At 38.2% G+C, this 19,196-nt stretch overlaps 1 protein-coding gene and 1 long non-coding RNA gene across 2 annotated transcripts in view; one reads left to right on the forward strand and one right to left on the reverse strand.

Moving 5' to 3' along the window:
* Window positions 1–13,358: 13,358 nt before the first annotated feature.
* Window positions 13,359–14,849, forward strand: LOC130102239 (uncharacterized). The gene is made up of 2 exons (XR_008809164.1): window positions 13,359–14,402; window positions 14,471–14,849. It is a non-coding gene; the product is annotated as an uncharacterized LOC130102239 (long non-coding RNA).
* nnt (nicotinamide nucleotide transhydrogenase) overlaps window positions 14,815–19,196 on the reverse strand; it is a 46,438-nt gene continuing 42,056 nt past the window's right edge. The window contains exon 22 of the mRNA XM_056268211.1: window positions 14,815–15,194. Coding sequence (XP_056124186.1) covers window positions 15,054–15,194 — 141 coding nt within the window. The 3' untranslated portion in view covers window positions 14,815–15,053. The remainder of the gene's footprint in view (window positions 15,195–19,196) is intronic.

Consider the following 19,196-nt stretch of genomic DNA (forward strand, 5'->3'; position numbering starts at 1 on the left):
GCTTCTCATTTTATATCTTCCAAAACCTTTGATATCATATTATATGATTAATCTACCCATATAACAAACAGCATAGATAAAAACGTAAACGAAGCATGATCTAGCGGCTAACGTGGACTTGTTATGCGTTTTAAACTCTTTCTTCCCCCTCACGAGTAGTAATCTATTGCTGAAATGTTAACTCAATTTGTCAGTGTTATCTTCATGTCAACAGTTTCCCTTAAATATTTATAATAGGCTCAGAGCTCTGAGAACCAGCAAGCACAGGATGAATTTGAGAATGTTAACATGCAGTGCATTTTTTCCACAGACTCTCAAACTTGGGAAATGTGAAATGTCTCAAGCAACCTGGTGAAGAGAAAGCATAATCCCGAAGGTGAATCCATCAAGCCCTCTCTCATTAGTGCCTTTCCCCATGACTCATCCTAGCTTTTCCTCCCTTCATTGCTCAAGTGAGAATTCACTTTTCCAGACGTGAGGATATTAGGATATTTAGGATCAGCCACAAAACTGTAAGCACTTTATAAACTTTAAACACCAATTTAGGGTTAGCATTAAAGCTCGTCTGGCACATGATGGCCAAACCAAGAAATATGTGATTTGAAATCTGCCATCTTCACTTTATGGGCAATCAGTTCTGTTCAAAATTATTTGTGAGTCATTTAGCTGAGCTGTAAATGACTAATCGTCGAAAAACACATCATACTGACATGGGTACCACATTTACAGTAATGAATTATGGCGTCCTGTATGTTGCTTGCAATAATATATTTCATAATCACAATACAGACTCATTTTAAAGTGCCATCAATGGAGAAATACGCTTTTTAAACCTAATGATGTAGCTACCCTCATGCTAACCATGATCATCTTGGTTGTTTCCAATGCTTTAAGAACAGCACAACTTTTAAACAGGAGTAGCACTATGTTAATTTTCTGTATTATTTAGAGATGTCAGGATGTTTATGTTAGCATGTGGACGGTGTATGAAAGGAAGAGTTTTGCTTTACTTTGCACTTTTGCAGATTTTCAGCACTCTGCAATTTGAAATAATGTGAACCAACTCAATAAGTCACCATGAAATCAAAATGGATAATATGGATAACTTCTCATTTTTTACTAAATCAAGTCCCACCCTGCATTTTTTCTTTTTCGAGAAACAATTTCACTCTGATATATGTCACAATAGGGAATAAAAGACTATCTCAACTTCTGTTTGTACCTACTTTAATGTTTGATTGTTACATGCACATGTTGGAATACTGAGTGTTCGTAAACAAAGCGCATAGCTGTATGAAAATATTCTATTAAAATTTCATTTATGTTTTGTGACGCAAAGCAGATATTTGAGTGACTAAGTTATTGATTTCATGTATATTATGCTTATTTCAGAAACCTTGCACTGGTCTACTACCAATACTTACAGTATGAGCTTGTAATTGCTCATTGCTTATGTTGAGAAACCACCAACAAAAAAAAAAAGATGGGGTGTCCCGACCAAAATCTACACCCATGATGTATGATAGATCTAATCGAATGACCCAAAACTTGTCTAAACATTAAGAATTGTGTTACTAGTGACCAGCACTCACCTGTCATATAATAGTCCAGCTGGCTGTGTCAACAATGACTCTAAGCTGGTAATCCCCATAACACTGGTGAGGTGTCTCAACGTACCTCTAATGCATGTCAAATGTATCTTTTATCTGCGAAGACCTTGAGCAGTAGCAGACAGCCACAAGCTTTGGCCCAAAGAAGCCAGACGTGTAAACACAGTAGTGTTCTACTGCGGCAGTACATTCGCCATCATCCTATGACTCACCCTCGAGACCTCTGACATATAAACAATTATCGGAATGTTAAGTTTATTTGATGGTTCTTTCGTCTATCTGTGGGCTGCTTGTTGGAGTTTGAACTCAAATTGTGTTTGTTTTGGAATTTGGCTTTGCTGTGTCACGGGAATAAGTATTGCTTAACCATTTTTGGAAATGGCAGGTTTCACTTTTTCTTGTTGTGACCTTTAAGTGCATTTCCTGAAAAAAGAAAGATAGAGGACCTTTTAAAAAGCAGAAAGTTTTATGACTCAGACTAAACAACATGCATATAATTATGATTTGGGTTACATAATGAAATGCATTAAAGGAGAACTCCGGGCAATTTTTAAGTTAATCTTGATCGTTATACCTTAAAAAAATACCTTGATCGTTAAAAAAAAAAACAAGCCGGATTGGTGCTTGCAACACGGAGCTTCTAAAGCTAATGCGCAGAGCTCCCAACTCAGCTACAACTGAGTTCCCACGGAGCTAGCCGTCTAAAACACTATTTAGGTGAATTTAAACAATGGCTAAGTTGCTAAATGCATCTTGTTGTTATGTAAGGGCCAGCAGTATAACGATCAAGATTAACTTAAAAATTGCCCGGAGTTATCCTTTAAAGAAAATTTGTTGCACAGTATGTAAATAGAAATGTCACCCGGTTCTATTAATTTTTTCTTTTCAGATATCATTTACAGAGGTGGATATTTACTTGAGTGCTGTACTTAATAAGTACACTTTTTGAGTATCTGTATTTTACTTGAGTATTATTTTTTTCTGGAAACTTTTTACTTTAACTTCACTACATTTGAAAGATAAAATCGTACTTTTTACTCCACTACATTTCTGTCAAGGTCCTTGAGTAGAAAGTAACGTCAGTCAGGGGATGATTTTGGTTGCAGGGATTGCATTTTGCAATTCGGGTTGACATCAGAACCCAATGTCAGATTGACGTCAACATCCAACGTCGGAGAGACGTTGGATTTTGGTTGGAAATGAAAGTCGGGTTGCGGCCAGAACACAACTGATGTTGGATTCTGACGCCAACCCGATTTTCATTTTCAACCACAATACAACGTCTGTCCAACGTTGGAGATTAACGTCAATCTGACGTTGGATGACATCAACCTGATTTTCATTTTCAGCGTTGGGTTTGGTCTTCTAAATGCGAATTTTGTCATTGTTTTGGAGCACACTAGCTTATAGATAACAGTAAGGCTAGCATATTCATACTAAAAGCCCAAAAATGTTTTCTAGAGACTTTTAAATAGAGCACTGTTTGAGGGAACAGCCATTTGGGTGTCCGAAACCATTGTGGACGTTATTGAGTGCACTTATTCAATCTCACATTCAATCCCATAACTGGAACGGTGCTCTAGAAATAATTTTGATATTGATACGAGGGCATGGGGCGATTTCAGACTCAACCAATATCTGATTAACGTGAATATTATTACTAGTCTTCTCAACTAGATGTCATCCTTTTTTTTTTTTTACCTTGTAGGATGCTACTACGGGGTCCCTGGATTTATCCTATTTCAAAAGAACACACAAAGCATATATTAACATTCTTTAAATAATATAACAGAAAGAATAACACTGTATATAGCATCCCTAACACAAACAAACTTCTATAAAAGTATGTGCAAATGTATAATATGAATATTAAGGTTTTGAGGCACCGATACATGGACATTTCATACCTATCTGATTACAGCAACCTGGAGTTCAGTTTTAGTCGTTATTCAATCTTAGCCTTTAGATCCATTTATGTTACCTGCACTGCTAATCATCACCTCATAGACTTGGATTGCATTTCAAAACAGGATCAGGGCTGGGGTCAGTTCAAGGTATGAGCTGCCCATATATGGTCAACACAATGAACGGAGACATAAAATGAGCAAGATAGTTAAACTGAAAGAAGAACGAGAAAATGAGTATAGGAAGGGTGGTGATTTGGAATGAAGCGAAGTAATCTGTCTTGTCTATTACCTAAGGTCATAATCCTTTTAATAATGCAGTTGTATAATAAAAATCAGAGACTAAAATACGCAAAAGTGCCAGCACATGACTGATGCAGCATATCCATTTTCATCCTCACTTTTTACCTTTTATCATTGTATTATTTTCCCCTTAGAGCAAATGCCTCATTCGCATTTCACTTTAGAGTATCTTAATGACACGCTTGATAAATTACCCATTTGCCCAGATAAAATCCTTAATGTTGCACCACTTGATGAGAAATAGGATCAATTTCAAAGGTAGTCCTGGTCATTAGCTTCACCTATGAAAGGAGACCTTAAGAGCACCACATGTTGAAATACTAACTTGCAGCACAGTTTGCCTTTCTTTTGATATGTCTATTGTGTTGCATGACAGATACGCTTGTGAGTAATATTCATATCAATCATCTATATCAGTACAGAGGGGCCGCCCGCAAAAAAAATATTCTCATGATACAATACATTAAACGTTATAAAAAGTGGTTTGGTTAGTCTCTGGAGCATCTCCATAATTCATACTGCAATGACGCCTCAGCTGTTGCGGCGTACCTCTGTTGCATGTGAGAAAAACAGCTCGAACGATTAGCTTTGATTGGAAACGTGAAACTAATTATGCAACATTTGTGTTTGATTGATTCAAACGATGTTTATGTGATTGATTGTGATTGGTGCTGGTATTTCTGCTCATGTTACACACATTTGATTCAGCGATTAACCAAACAGAAATTTTAGATCAGTACAGGCTTCCAAGACACTGACACAATTAGTGAGTGAATCAGGTTGTTTAAGTAATAGCCTCATTTGGGGTTGCTTATACATTAAACAGATCACATTAATCAGTCATTCGGTGTCTAGCTACTTGCGACTGACAACATTAGGTCACAAACCCTTTAACCGCTGCATTTCCTATGTGAAATTAGAGTTTGTTTAGTAATCTGCTATCCTGTAAAAAAAGAAAAGAAATGGGCGGATTAGAAACGAAAACATCTGCACTTTGAGAGAACTGACTTTGAAATAAATTTTTGGGACAAGTGGCAAACATAAATCTTCAGTGTTTTTGGCCACTGATGTTTGATTTGACTCAGTGCCTATAAATACGAATTCCAAACTGTATAATCCGTCAGTCGGTCTGATTTAGGTAAGATCATGGACAGATCGCTTTTTGTATAAAATGCATGATGTTTTTAGCGATTTGTGATGTTGGAATGGATCCTTGCTCCCCGCAGTCTCCTCCCACAGCACAGCTGAAGAATATCTAACACTGTCTCCAGCCGTCAGGAATGCCGACCCTCTCGGGTTATGACCCGTAATTAATTGTTTTGAGGGTCTGGCTCCATGTTCTTGGCGTTTGGAGTTGCAGTATGGGAAGGGTATAGCGTTCTCTCAAATATCCAAATTAGATTTTTACTGTTGTTCCAGCGGTCACCGGGCAAATTGAGAGAATCCCCCTCCAGCCTTGAAACCGGTCGATAACTTAAAGAGACGTCTAGCTATGACACGCAAACATCTGACATGCTTTTCAAGTGAATGTAAAACACACCGTCTGATGGACAGCCCAGGCTCATGAGTGATAAAGCACAGGCCGGGGCTTTTGGAGTTGTGTTTTTCTATTTATTTTCAAAGGTGGGCAGCCAAGACAAATGTTCTAAATGCAATTCAATCTTAAAAATTCAAGGGAGCTTTTGCTTGGACCATCCGAAGCAAACCGTAGAAGCCTCGGGCCAAAATGTAAATCTCTCTCTGACAAATGTTCAGTGAGTCATCGTTTCTCAGCACATAGTTAGCGAAGGTTTTGATTGGCAAACGCATAATTGTAGTCATTTAAATGTTTCCTACTAACAGAAGGTTGAGAAGTTGGCTCTCTGATTTAGTTTCTCTAAATGAAGATGGATGCATTACATCCATGTACACATATTCTCCTCTTAGATTAGCACTCAAAATTGCATAATTCTATTTTCGAATCATATTTTAGCCCTGCGTCTGACTTATATGCTGGTATGGCATGACTTTCAGCAGAAACTGTCTGATTAGCTCTTGTGTTGTGGTTACAATCAGCCATTTGCAACAGAGCATCGTAAACAAACAAATTAGACCTATTATGATTCCCATTGGCGTGCATATGTGTTGTGTATATGTGTGTCTATGTTAATCCAGTCTCGGATGAGGTGGAGATCTCATTCCTTTGTGCTGTGTTCATGAACCAAGCCTTGCATGCTCAGGGAGGGACCCAGAATCCTACACTCCTCTTCTCGTGGCACGAAAGCCTATTGTCTGTCCCCCACCTCTGAAAGAGGCAGACAGATAACCTCCCCGCACACAAAAGGCATGCGCGATGAGGGCAACACAAGCCCGCCGTGATTCCAAGCTTGCCTCTGGGCTGCTTCAGCCACCCGCGAACACAAAGGCGGCTCAGCTGTGATAAAAGCGTTGAGAAGTGTTGTTTTGGTTGTTTTTTGGCAGCCACCCTTACTGATTCATCCTTGACCCTTGACTCACCAAAAAAACGTCCCTTTCAATTAAAAGCGACACAAATGGATCCAATCACTCACTTTAGTGGCCGTTTCAGAGAACACCATCAGTGCAAATTCCTCTAGTGGTGTTGCACCATGACCCGCATGAGAGGCTGAGCTCTTTCACTGCCTGTGAACAAAACAGACGGAGAATGATGTTTTCCTTTTCATGCCCAGGCTCTGAAACCCCATCCCTCTTTTCTGGTGTCAGTCGTTCTTTTGTGTCGGCCAGCGGTGGCTCCCTTTGACACGGGGGAGGTTATCCTCTTGATACCTGATTCCAAAGAGAGTCTGCTCACTCGGCCATTTGTTCTCCCATCACCTTTACTCCAGCCTGTATGATAGCCAGGCTCAGTGACCCCCATCCACCTGCCTGTTGGAAAAATCAAGGTTAAGCTGGTTGCTGCTGGTTCAACATGATTACTACCTGGTCAGATTTTGGTCATTAACTGGCTCAAGCTTCTCATTAGCTTTTCCACAATAGATATTAACTTGTTCAATTTGATCATAAGCTGGTCAAACTTGACCAACAGTAAGTTTAGACATTCGACCAACTAGAATTAGTTGACATGTAGTTGCCTAGAGTATTAGAGAAGCACTCTCATTAGAGAATTAGTAGACTGTTAAGGTCGCACAGTGGGTAGCACTGTCGCCTCACAGCTAGGTCTCTAGTTCGAGTCCCGGCTGGGCCAAGGGTCCTTTCTGTGTGGAGTCTGCATTTTCTCCCTATTTCAGAGTGGGTTTCGTCTGGGTGCTCACCCACAATCAAATATATCTTTTTTAAATTCAGTATTGTAATAATAGGGAAAGACCTGGCAACCTACCCCAGTAAAATAATGTCCAAGTAAATTCATGGTCAGTCTCTCGCCTATGGCAAGATATGACTGGAATGACAAGAGATGACTGAAATGGTTAATAAGAGAGTAGACTGTTAGGTTAGGGTTCCGGTTACTTTGGGGCAAAGTTACTTATGGTTAGTAGAATGTCTAATGTGAACCATCAAAATAAAGTGTTACCTAAGTTTGTACCAAACTGGTCATTAACTGGTCCAATCTGGCAATTAACTTGTCCAGTTTGGTTATTAGCTAAATCAAACTGGTCATTACCTTGTTCAGTAAGGTCATTAGCTGTATCATAATGGTTAACTTTTTCAGTTTGGTACTTACCTGGTTTAAGCTGGTCATTAGCTGGACCAAACCGGTTAACATGTTCAGTCTGGTCCTTAGCTGGTTAGGGCTGGTCATTATCTGGTACTAATTATTAACTGGTTCAGTTTGGTCATTAGCTGGTCAAGCTGATTTTTGCAACATGGTGGCTGTTTACCAGAAAATAACTCGCTTGCACCACTTTTACACATCTAATAACCATCTTTGACCATCTAATAACCATCTTTGACCAACTAATAACCATCTTGGACCAACTAATAACCATCTTGGACCAACTAATAACCAGCTTTGACCAGTTAATGATCACCTTTGACAGCTTAAAAGTCAGCTAATGGTCAGTTTAGACCAATTAATAACCAGTGTAAACCACTTAAAATCAGTTTGGACCAGTTAACGGCTACCTTGGACTAACCAATAACCTGCCTGGAGCCCTTTAAAACCAACTTGGACCAGCTGTTCCAAAAGACAGCTACAAGTTTAAGCTAGATTTCCCAGATGTTACAGAAGTAAAAACAAGAAAGAGTATGTATTTGTTGTTTGTGTTCAAAGCTCTCACCAACAAGACCGAATGGGAATCACGTAATCTGTTCCACTTTATTCTTTAAATCCACCGTCTCACACAGACATACCTGAAGAACAGACACAAAGGGTGCTCCCCAGGCCTCCCAGATACAGGATACCTCTGGCAGATAAATCCTCTGGGATTTCGACTCCATTCCAAGGCTTCTTTTCAAGCATTTCTTAAGGGATTCTCACGGAAATCTTCTGAACTCGGCAGATAAGAGGCACCTCTCCTGACAATCCAAAGTGGCTGCCATGTCACGGAATGAGATAAGGACAGTGGAGATGTTGCTGAGGGACAGTGTTGAGTGATGGCATTGACTATAAAGAGCTAAACACTTCACAACTCTTTAAACCACAAGACCAGCATTTCGACTGATTTTCACAATGAGCACATTGTGAGAGATGAATTGTGATTATTACATTATGACATTCTTTGACAATGTGCAACTAGCAAACATTAAACAAATGTTAAAATGTATATAACAACAAAAATGAGGGATGTTACCTATTGAGTTTCTCTGGAATTATCTAGAGACTCTACTATTTAAAAAAATCATATAAAATTACATATATCAACATCTAAACCCAACCTAAACAGGACAAGGGCATGATGGAATTTTAACAGTATGTTTAAGACACTGTTACACTCGATTCTACATAAAGCCATTCTCTACAAGCTGTGAAGAAACTCAGTTTATCTTGACCACATCTGGAGCAAGATGCTATCGCAATACTAAAGCCATGACATTCCTACAATTCACTATTGTTATTTCTCTTCATTTAATCTTTGAGGCAACAAATCAAGCTTGCCAATTCCCGAAAATATCCATTAATCCTTATCCCGTTAACGGTCACCCCCCTTTTTGAGAATGGACATTAAAATGCACTATTCAAACTTAGATGGTTGTAATTCAAGAATGCTTTGGAATATAGACCCAATTTTGGTCTTGTTTTAAAGAAGACACTCAGCAGATTATTGCTGAAGTGAAAGCACTTCAAAACATTACAGTATGAGGTTGAAGTTTAAATTTACAGTAAATCAAATACTGTACTTTTACAAAATATATTTTACTATAAAACCAAAGCCATATATCTAACCAAGTTGTGTTCCAAATTTGAAGTTATCACAAAAATGTAAGTTCCCATGAGATTTTGTTTAGGCGTAATACCAAAAATAGCGGGTGACATACATTCCATTGAATTTAATTGTATGTATTCTGCCGTAACAAATTAATAAATTCTGTCCAAATATCACTTCTGTCACAGAATGACAATGTGTTTTGTCAATATTAGAAAAGGTTTTGATAATAAATTATGAAACATGATGACGCCCAAAAGCGGAGGGGCCCGATAAAATAATTGAGTACTGTTTCTATGGTAACGCAACATTTAATTTCAAAACGGTTTCACAGGATGAATTCTGAGTTCGTAAGCTTTCAAATGATACCTAATTTATGATAACTACTTAATAGATTATGTAATTAAAAAAGGCGATAAATAATATATTATATTTTAGAGGATAATATATATATATATATATATATATATATATATATATATATATATATATATATATATATATATATATATATATATATATATACACTTTTTGTGACAAAGGTCAGAACTCCTGTTATGATGTAGATTTTTTTAGGTGCACTCTTGTCATAAATTCATCTTTTACTGTTCCTACATAATTTGTAACAAAAAACAGTGCTAAAATATCTATTTAGGGGTCTTAGTTTGTCATGATTAGATTAGGATTTATTTGTCATGATTAGATTAGGATTTAATTGTAATATAGTGAAGTACATTTAGGCATCCCGGTAGCGGGACGGTGACAGCTTTTCGGACGAGTTGTTTTACGTAGTCTGGAGCTGGTACAAACAGCTGTGTGGTTAGCTACGCCCCGTGTAAAACACCCTGGCCAGCGTCGATCAACTCCTCACTACTGTACAGGTCCAACAATACAGGCCTCAATCTAAGGAAACAAACAATGTACTGAGAAAAACTAAGCAGTTTATGTTTCCTCACATCTCAGCCACACTTCAAAAAAGCCTTCAAATGCTGGATGTAAAGTTGTCTTCATGAATTACCCTATTTGTTTCCCTCATGATGTACATTAGCTTCTTGACTTTAACAAAAAACAGAGGGGTTTAACTATTGTCGAAAGACATGGATGTGTGGGTTCTGTCAACACAGACATGGTTGGATTGCATCATTGACAGTGTATCTGCCGTATAAGGTAGAACATTCAAAGTCCAATTAGATTTAAGTCTAATAAGTAATATGGATCTACAAGGCTTCTCATGTACACAGTTTAAGTAACTGATATTTGATTCAAGACACTGTAGGAAGTCTATTATTTCTCTGGAAATGAGACTTATTTACCATAAGGAGGTGCTTAAGAATTTCTTTAAGATCTACAATCTTCATTAGTACCTTTATTTGCAGTTATAATTTTGCCATCTAGAAAGATCTATAAGGGTCTACTATAACCATGACTCCTGCTATTCAAGATGCATCACTACAGTATCAGGGCAAGAAAAACTAAAAAGTAACTTGTTATAAAGGCATAATTTCAACAACAAAAAATAGAAAAAAAAAATATTATAATGCAGCAATCTGATCATGTTACTTATAGAGAAAAAGCATGTAAAGAGGTAAAAGACACTGTCAATGAAAAAGTCATCCGAGGAGAAAAAGTTACAACTCAGAAACAGCACTGCCTACTGGTGAAGACTCAAAATAACCACTTGCCTGTTCTCACAAAAGTGAGATCGTAAATTTAGTGACATTATCAAGCTATCCTTCAGAACAAAAAAAATGCACGCTTTTATGGTAATGTGGAATAGATGTGTCTGAGGTTTGTGTGAAGGTCAGTCAGGGATGCTCTCTGCACTAACATCAAAATGTGGTTCCAAGTTTAGAACTACTAACCATATTGGTGTAAATATTTTGTCCCTGGCTAATACTGCACAAACACTTTCAAGTCCAGGAGATTTGCAGCCTCAACATTATAGTCCTGATCCAAACTTTACAAACAACAAAACACTTCAGCTGTGAACATCCGACTATATGTAGCTACATAAACACAGCTATATATAAATGCACTACCGTTCTAAAGTTTGGGGGCAGGTTTTTTTTTTTTGTTTGTTTGTTTTTTTAAGAAATTGATGCTTTTATTCAGCAAGGAAGCATAAATTGATCGAAAGCTACAAGCAAATACTTTTTTGGGGACTTTTGTTTCCGCAAAAATGTTGATAAGAATGTTTCTTGACCACCAAATCAGCATATTAGAATAATTTATCAAGGATCATGTGACACTGAAGACTGGAGAATTGATGCTGAAAACTTAGCTTTGTCATAAATTACATTTTAAAATAGTGATTTTATATTTGAATTTGTATTTTACAATATTACCGGGTTTCATATAAAAATAAAAATATATATTTTTTTAAATCTACATTTGGTTTGCCCCCTTTTCAAGCTGCAAGCTTGCCCTGAGCATGAACTCCACAAGTTTGTATAAAACCTGATGGTCATGTGGTCCAGAATTATTTTGGATGATCCAAAGAGACTGTCCTTATAGCACCTTTGCATTTGTTATCTTTAGCTTATATACATACAGTATGGGATAAGTACAAAGCGTTTACATCAATAAAACGGTCTACAATTAAATGACGATCTGCTATCAGACAACATGCACTCATAGTAACATGTAATATCCTCTCCACTTCTAATATACAAACTCACATACACCCTATTGCTGATAACAGTGCTGCCAAATCCATGTGCGCTGTTTACTAAAAGCTCCCTCTGTACAGCAGGCCAGAACTCCTCTGCAAAACCTCAAAAGAATAAAAAAAAATAAAAAAAACTCTACATCTTTGACATTAACCGCTCAATTTTAACCAAAGCTTCACATTCAGGGAATTTAGACAATAAAAGTATCTTAAAAGGACACTTGAACTGTTTGCGTTTCTTAAATGTCAGGCCTAATAGCCAGGATATGGTACGACGAGGGTTGTACCTTGTCAACATTTATCTTTATTTTAAGAGTGATATGGCTTGGACGAATGCTTTTAAGAGCATCTGCGCAGCAGCTTAGAGATACTGTTTGTGCACAGTTATCCCCCGTGTTTTAAATCAGAGTAATGTTCAGCCGGCCGAATGATGAAAGGGATTTGCATTCGCTGCATCTGGCGCTCTGTGTACTTAAACTGTTAAAAGAGCTGAACAGGTGGAACAGGTGGGCACGATTCAGGACATATAGAGAGATGATCAACTGTTAGACATCCCTTTTATCTGCAGTCGCCGCTTCCTTTGGGGATTAAGATAAGATGCCACCATACAAACTAATAGATTGTGTGCAGGCATGAAACTTTTTAGTAGTGCTTGCCAAGACAAGTGTCACTAGTTACTGCTCATATTTTAGGCTAAATAGATTTTCTGTTTTATTATGCAACGATTTGTCAAAAAAAAAATTGGCAGGGGGGGGAATGGGGTCGGGGGTTGCTCTACAAAAACTATATGCATGTGAATCCAGCGCATACCAAATGGAAGTAAATGGAGCACAAAGTCTAGTGTGCACAGTAATCTGACGGAACTGGATTCGATTCTATCTGGAATAGAGATGTAGGTTCATGGAAAGGAGCATCAGTGATGATCTCCAGGAATGTAGATTGAGTAAGAGTCCAGCAGGGGGAAAAAAGCCACATCCTTTGACATCACTAAGACAACCACATAGTAATTTTCACATTTGCGGTTAAGGAACACAGCGTGCCTAGCTAGCTCCAATCATATTTCATCTGGTGTTGTTCAGCACTGGAGATAACTTGTAGGGTAATGAAACAGTCATGAAGGCCCATTTAAACTGCTTTGAGAAAGTTGCAGAGAACGAGCGAGGAGAAACATCAGGCCAGAACTCCTCTGCAAAACCTATTAGCATGGCCACAAACATCTACAAGAGCCTCCAGGACATTGGAAGGGCTGGAATCAAGAGAGATGAAGCACATAAAATGCTGAAACTGATGGACCAGACATGGAGAACCAAAATAAAAATGAATGAACTAGTACTAGCTTAAATGTGTTTTGCCCCCTGTCACAAATGTCCCATACCTTGACTCAAAATAAATAAATAAATAAAAGCTTGTTTGAAGCTTTTTATAACTCTTTAAAAGCACTTTCCCAAAAATCCCTCACCTCTTAAGAGAGATTGGGAGAAGGAGCATGGAGATACCATCATGTCTGAGTGCCACTTGTTGCAAAGGTGAAAGAACCCACATGGAATTGATATCAGAGCAACCATCTCAACCCTTAATTCTAGACATAAACGGGAGGAAAAGCCTCAGGTAACCATGAAACTGACAATGGGTAATCACTGTCACTTGTGCGCAGATATTCACTCATCAGAAGATGCAAGTGGCTTCTTCAACAGCCCAATCTAGGCATTGTGGTGCCCGCAACATTGAAGGCATGCGATATTGAGAAATGAATGATCGTTCGTGCCATCGGTTCTCTTATCAGGATGTTTATTAAGAGGGATGTTCTGTGATACAGTGAAGAGAGAAAAAAACATTTCACAGTATGACATTTCCTCACCATGGCACAATGAAACATCTGAAGACCCTCCTCCCTCCCATGTATTGCGTCAAAGCAGAATTATCAAAGCATCCTTTCTACGCAAGAACCTGTGTACACAAACCTATCCTGAAGTGGGAGGGAATGCTAAACTCTGTATTAACCCAAATGATGTTCGATAAATACTTCCTTTCCTTTGCAGCAATTGATTCCCTTTCTTTTCACATATTCAAACATTCCTGAACCAGATGACATTCAGCATCTAAGCTGCAGCTTATTTGCAAAGAATGATGTACCTTCCTACATCCACAAAATCTACATCGAGGAACAAACTACGTGCCCAATGCAGCCCAGCTTGAGGTGAACATAAGCGGAGGAGTGTGAGATCGGGGAGGAGAGGGATTGTTTTGGTCGAGTTGAAACTGTGGAGAGGTAGGGTCGTTGTAATGGTCTGGTTCCTGTATCTCATAGGATCTATTCCATTAAATCCCAGTGGGTAAATTACAGTACATCTGTTCAAATCCCTGTCAAATACTGCAGAGGATTACTGCTGGGAACAAATTTGCGAGGACAACAGGGCGGATATACAGTAACTACTCATACTAACATCACCACTACAGTGACATTCACTTGAATTAGGAGTGGTTGGGGAATACAAATCATCTTTTGAATGAGCCATAGGTGTTTGGGATTCTGTGCGTAAATCTTTAGAGATATTAGCTAGGACTTTACTTAAACTCAGCAGCGATCCTTCAAAGATTTGTGCGGGGAAAAGGTCCTCTGAAGCTGCAATCCTTGAAAGATTTGTGCGGGGAAAAGGTCCTCTGAAGCTGCATCTAAAAAGGTTGATTACTTGCTTGGAACACCACAATATACCACCAGCTGGTCACTTAATGCACATGGTAAGTTCACAAGATATAAACAATTAAGCAAGAAAAAGGGAAAAAAAGCATATCGTTTGGAATAGTCTATGGCTTTCAAACAAATGAGTGTATGCCAACACATGTGCATGTATGTAACATGTATGCTAACACTACCACCCTGTTTCTAAAAACTGATTGCTATGCTATATAAAAATTGAACTATAATACATACAAAACCAGATGAGAACTGGTTGGCTTTATTTATTAATGCTAATTAATGTGATGCTGCAATGCTTTTTTCCCCTTTAAACTATTTAAATGGGGGACAAAAAAAAAAGACATTTAAATGAAAAGAAAAATAAACAGAAGTTCTGTAAATACAGAATAAACTACATATCTACAGTTTAATAATGAAAATGGGCAAAGAGTGTAATTAAGAGCTTGATTCTATTAGTGCTAATTTAGATCTAAGGGTTTATTGGGTTTGTTCGATCTCCTCATCTCTGTAACTCATCTGGTGCAAAGCCAGGTCAGATCTTCTCTTTTCTCTCTAGCCCTCACGGACCTTGGCAGACAGAGCATCACAAGTCTTCTTGGCATCTCCCAAAAGCATGGATGTGTTTGGTTTGTAGAAGATAGGGTTGTCCACAGCGGCATAGCCAACTCCCAGAGATCTTTTCATCACGACGATCTGGAGGGATGAAAACAGAGGTTGATGCATTTTGTCTTATTGGGGAACAAAGAGCGGTACTTTATGGAACAAGCTAGAAATTTGACATTAAATTAAATCCTGTATGTCGCCTTTAAGATTATCAATGGCATTTCCTTTGAGTTGAGCCAGCTAATACAATCCGTTTCAACATTATATCTGTAAAAATGTTGGATGCACCTGCACATGAAGTGGAAGGGAGAATGGCTTTAGGATTTGTACAAGAGGGCGCAAAAAGAGCCCAAGCTTCCAACATGTAATGGCTATTTAAGTATCTGCCATTTGCAAAATTAAGAGTCATTAGTGTCTCAAACACCAGTTTTTAGGCTGAGCCGTTTCTGGGAAAATCGTCGAGAGCAGTGCTTTGATTGGGAGCATCTGTTTGGGAAGGAGGAACACTTGGTAATTGAATAAGTAAAACCAGAGAGGAGAGCCCTTGCCGCTGGTCTTGCTTTAGTGTTATTCAATACACAAAGATATTTGGAACGAATTGACCCTCATCTTGAGACTTCAAAATCAGCAGGCGGATCCTTGTAATATCATCATCATCTGTCCCTCAAAAGCCCTGCAGATGTTCGATGCCAGGCAGGTGATCGGGATGGCGTTCAAACAAACCCAACTGCTCTTCTCAAAAGAGTCATGTGACCACTTTACCCAGGCTCAGCATCCCCCAGGACAGGACAACATCCTTTTGTTAAATTATTCATAGGGCAGCTGGTTTCATTTGGGAATGAGGTTACACATGAAGGTCTCTAACAAGGCTGGGAGCAATCAGCAGGGGTGGATGTTGCACGAGATTGAGTATAACAAAACCAACGTAGACAATCGACAGGGAAACTTCATATTCTGCTGTGCTATCGTGTCATCAAGAGCGTCACTAGGTTCTAAGTTGGTCGAGTGCTCTTGTTGAGGCTACACATCCAAGTTGCTACAAATAAGGAAGGCTTTAGTTCAAAGCTCTAGTGTTTGTAAATTCCATATGGAATTATGGAACAGGTTAACAAGCTACACGCAATTACTCGTGGGGGAAGATCTACGTATTTACACATTTGCAAACGTCAAGCCCCAGTACTCCAAGTGATTTCCCCAGAGAAGGTCTGGTCTGGGCCTGTCATGTGGTGAGGCACACCAGCCCAGCATTTTAGGGAAAGTATCGGTCGGATGCTCTGAAATGTCATCATTCCAGAAAGAGCGAGTCAGCGCTAATGAAAGCAGCGTGAGGCTGTCTTGCTGAAGATACACCTGGACTGTAGCGCGGTTACAGATGGAACCGGCTGTGGGGATGGGATGGAGATTTTCATATCGCTCTGGGTGGAAAAATTAGGGATGGTCTGTATTACAAAACCTGAGGGCAACTCCTGCAATCTTGCCTTTTATTCCAGCTAGACCATAAAAGTAAAGGCTGATACAAATCGAGTATGAAGTATATCATGTACACTTAAATTATTTTTTAAAGTCTCTTATGCTCACCAAGGCTCCATTTATTTGAGCAAATGCAGTAAAAACAGTAATATTGTGAAATAGGGCTGTGCGATATGACAATATATATCGGATGGACGAAATAAAGTCTATCGTTTCATATTATGCTTTATCGGTTATATCATGGTGTCGCAAAAAACATTGTTTACGGCAAAACTTTTTAATCATTTGGATGACTGCAATCTTACACGCCGGCATGGGGATGCAGGCAGAAACGTGAATAACATGGCGAGTGAAGGGGTGACAGAACCGGGTGGCTCCGAGCAGGACCAGCCAGAACAAACAGAGGAGCTCGTTCCTAAACGAGGGGCTACCTCTCTAGCATGAACATGTAGTTAAATCTAGATGTTTGGTTGACTATTTTATTTTGATAATGAACATGCTGCGATGTCAAGTTAGCAATGCTAAAACGTGTGTGCGTGAGGCGTCGGCGCGATCACGGGGATTTTTGTCCTTCTGAGGAACCGGTTACTCCGTAATTTATGGTCATACGGATAGAAGCAAGATATGATTCAAAACTGTAAAGCTTTTGTAAAATACAGAAAACAAGCACGATGCCGTTTCCTTTTTGTGAACTTTAGACCCCATCACATGAACCAAAGCTCAGCAAAACTTTTCCTTTCGTTTTGTTAATCTGCAATTATTTAAGGGAAATAGCCTATATTTAGCATATAGGCCTATAAGTTTTATATATTTCGTTTTTTGACATTGTGTGAATCCATGTTCTACACTATCCTGCAATTTTTGCTCGTTTAAAAAAAAAAAAAAAGTTGCATATTACCTGCTATTCATTTTCACTGAAATGTAGTCCTAATTGTTTGACAGTTGGTGACATATACAGTATATCCTTGGGAAAACTAATGCCAGCACATTGCCATTGCGACTTACCTATGATGACTTGACAGCTGAGCACAGGCATTTCACTCATGTTGGATAGGCTATGCGTCAATATCACATTTGCACAGTCTGTACTATTTGAAATCGTGATTGGTTGACTGGCAAATTAAAATATTAACCGGTTAATGGCCATTTCAAATAAGCATGTCTGTTCAGAACGATTAAATTTGATTTTGTTTCCGTTTCTGGTTAGGTTTCTGTCAATTTGGTTCGTTTGTTTTTGTTCATTGAACAGGTTCCGAGCCCTGATTGCTGCTACATTTTAAACTTGAAAGTACAATGTTTACATTTGGGATTTTATATAGCAATACTTTATGTTGGGCCTGTAATCATTTGTTTTTGAAAAGTGTTTTATATTTCATTCATGTTTTATATTTCTATATTCTTAATCAAACATTTGCCCAGGAGTCCTAAATGAAAGGAGAAAAAATAATCACATATGAGTATATACTTAGTCGCCATGAAATCAAATTTTACAATTCGAATTTATATATATATTATATTAGAGTTTATTATTATCTGTGCACTTCATTCATTTTTAAAAATTCATGTACCCTTATCATTTTTAATCAAATGCGTTATCCTTCCCTCCACCCTCGAAATGACTTCTCTTCTCTTCCTGTCATGTGCTATGGCGCAAGGGCGTGGCAACTCCCCGCAAACCGTTAGTCTGCTATGAGCGAGAGATGGAGAGGAGGAGAGCTAAAGTAAAACCCTGCCCTCTTTTCAATATTATGTTTCACTTGGAAATACGTCTCACAACCCTGGAGAAAAGTCGTTTGTAACTTCCGGTTCACGGGGACTTTAATATATACTCATATATATATATATATTAGGGGTGGAACGGTACACAGAAGTCACGGTTCGGTTCATACCTCGGTTCGGTACGATTTCGGTACAATGGAGGGAAAAGCAAAACAAAAATGCAGAAGGCATTGTATTTTTTAAATAAGTTTTATTAATAAAGGCATAGAACCAGTTAATTTGTAGTGCACTTGCAATAGTTTTATATAATTAGTGTATTAATTAAATTAATAAAAAGACAAAAAGACCTTGCGATATGTTTGGTAATTGTACTATTAATTTAAAATTATTTTGCTATATTTCAGATCAATATATTTGTTTTCCTTAATTTTAATTAACATTATTAATTGACAATGTAACATTATTCTTATCTGAATTATAAATAATTGATTTCTGTATAAAATAATACTACCATTAAAAACATTCGATTTTCTTTTTTTAATCAATGTAGAATGTGTAAGATTAGTGCTCCAAGGACAAGAAATGAAAACCAATGCAATATGATGAATGTCCAAAATGGAGTTGGATAAAAATGTTTTGCTTTTAAAACAGTGTGTGTGTGTGTGTGTGTGTGTGTGTGTGTGTGTGTGTGTGTGTGTGTGTGTGTGTGTGTGTGTGTGTGTGTGTGTGTGTGATTTTGGTTGGGTGACAGTTGTAGGTTACAGTTTGACAAGAGTTTACAGTGTGACAAAAGCACAATGTTGTGTTTTATTGCGAGTGTACACAAATATAAGTAAACACTTTGCAGGTTTAATGATCTGTATGAACAAAATGACGGAGTATGTTTTTTATGTTTCCACTGTT

This window comes from Rhinichthys klamathensis, unplaced genomic scaffold (assembly GCF_029890125.1).
Source record: "Rhinichthys klamathensis goyatoka isolate OS25496 unplaced genomic scaffold, OSU_Roscu_1.1 h1tg000270l_1, whole genome shotgun sequence".
NCBI classification, from domain to species: Eukaryota; Metazoa; Chordata; class Actinopteri; order Cypriniformes; family Leuciscidae; genus Rhinichthys; species Rhinichthys klamathensis.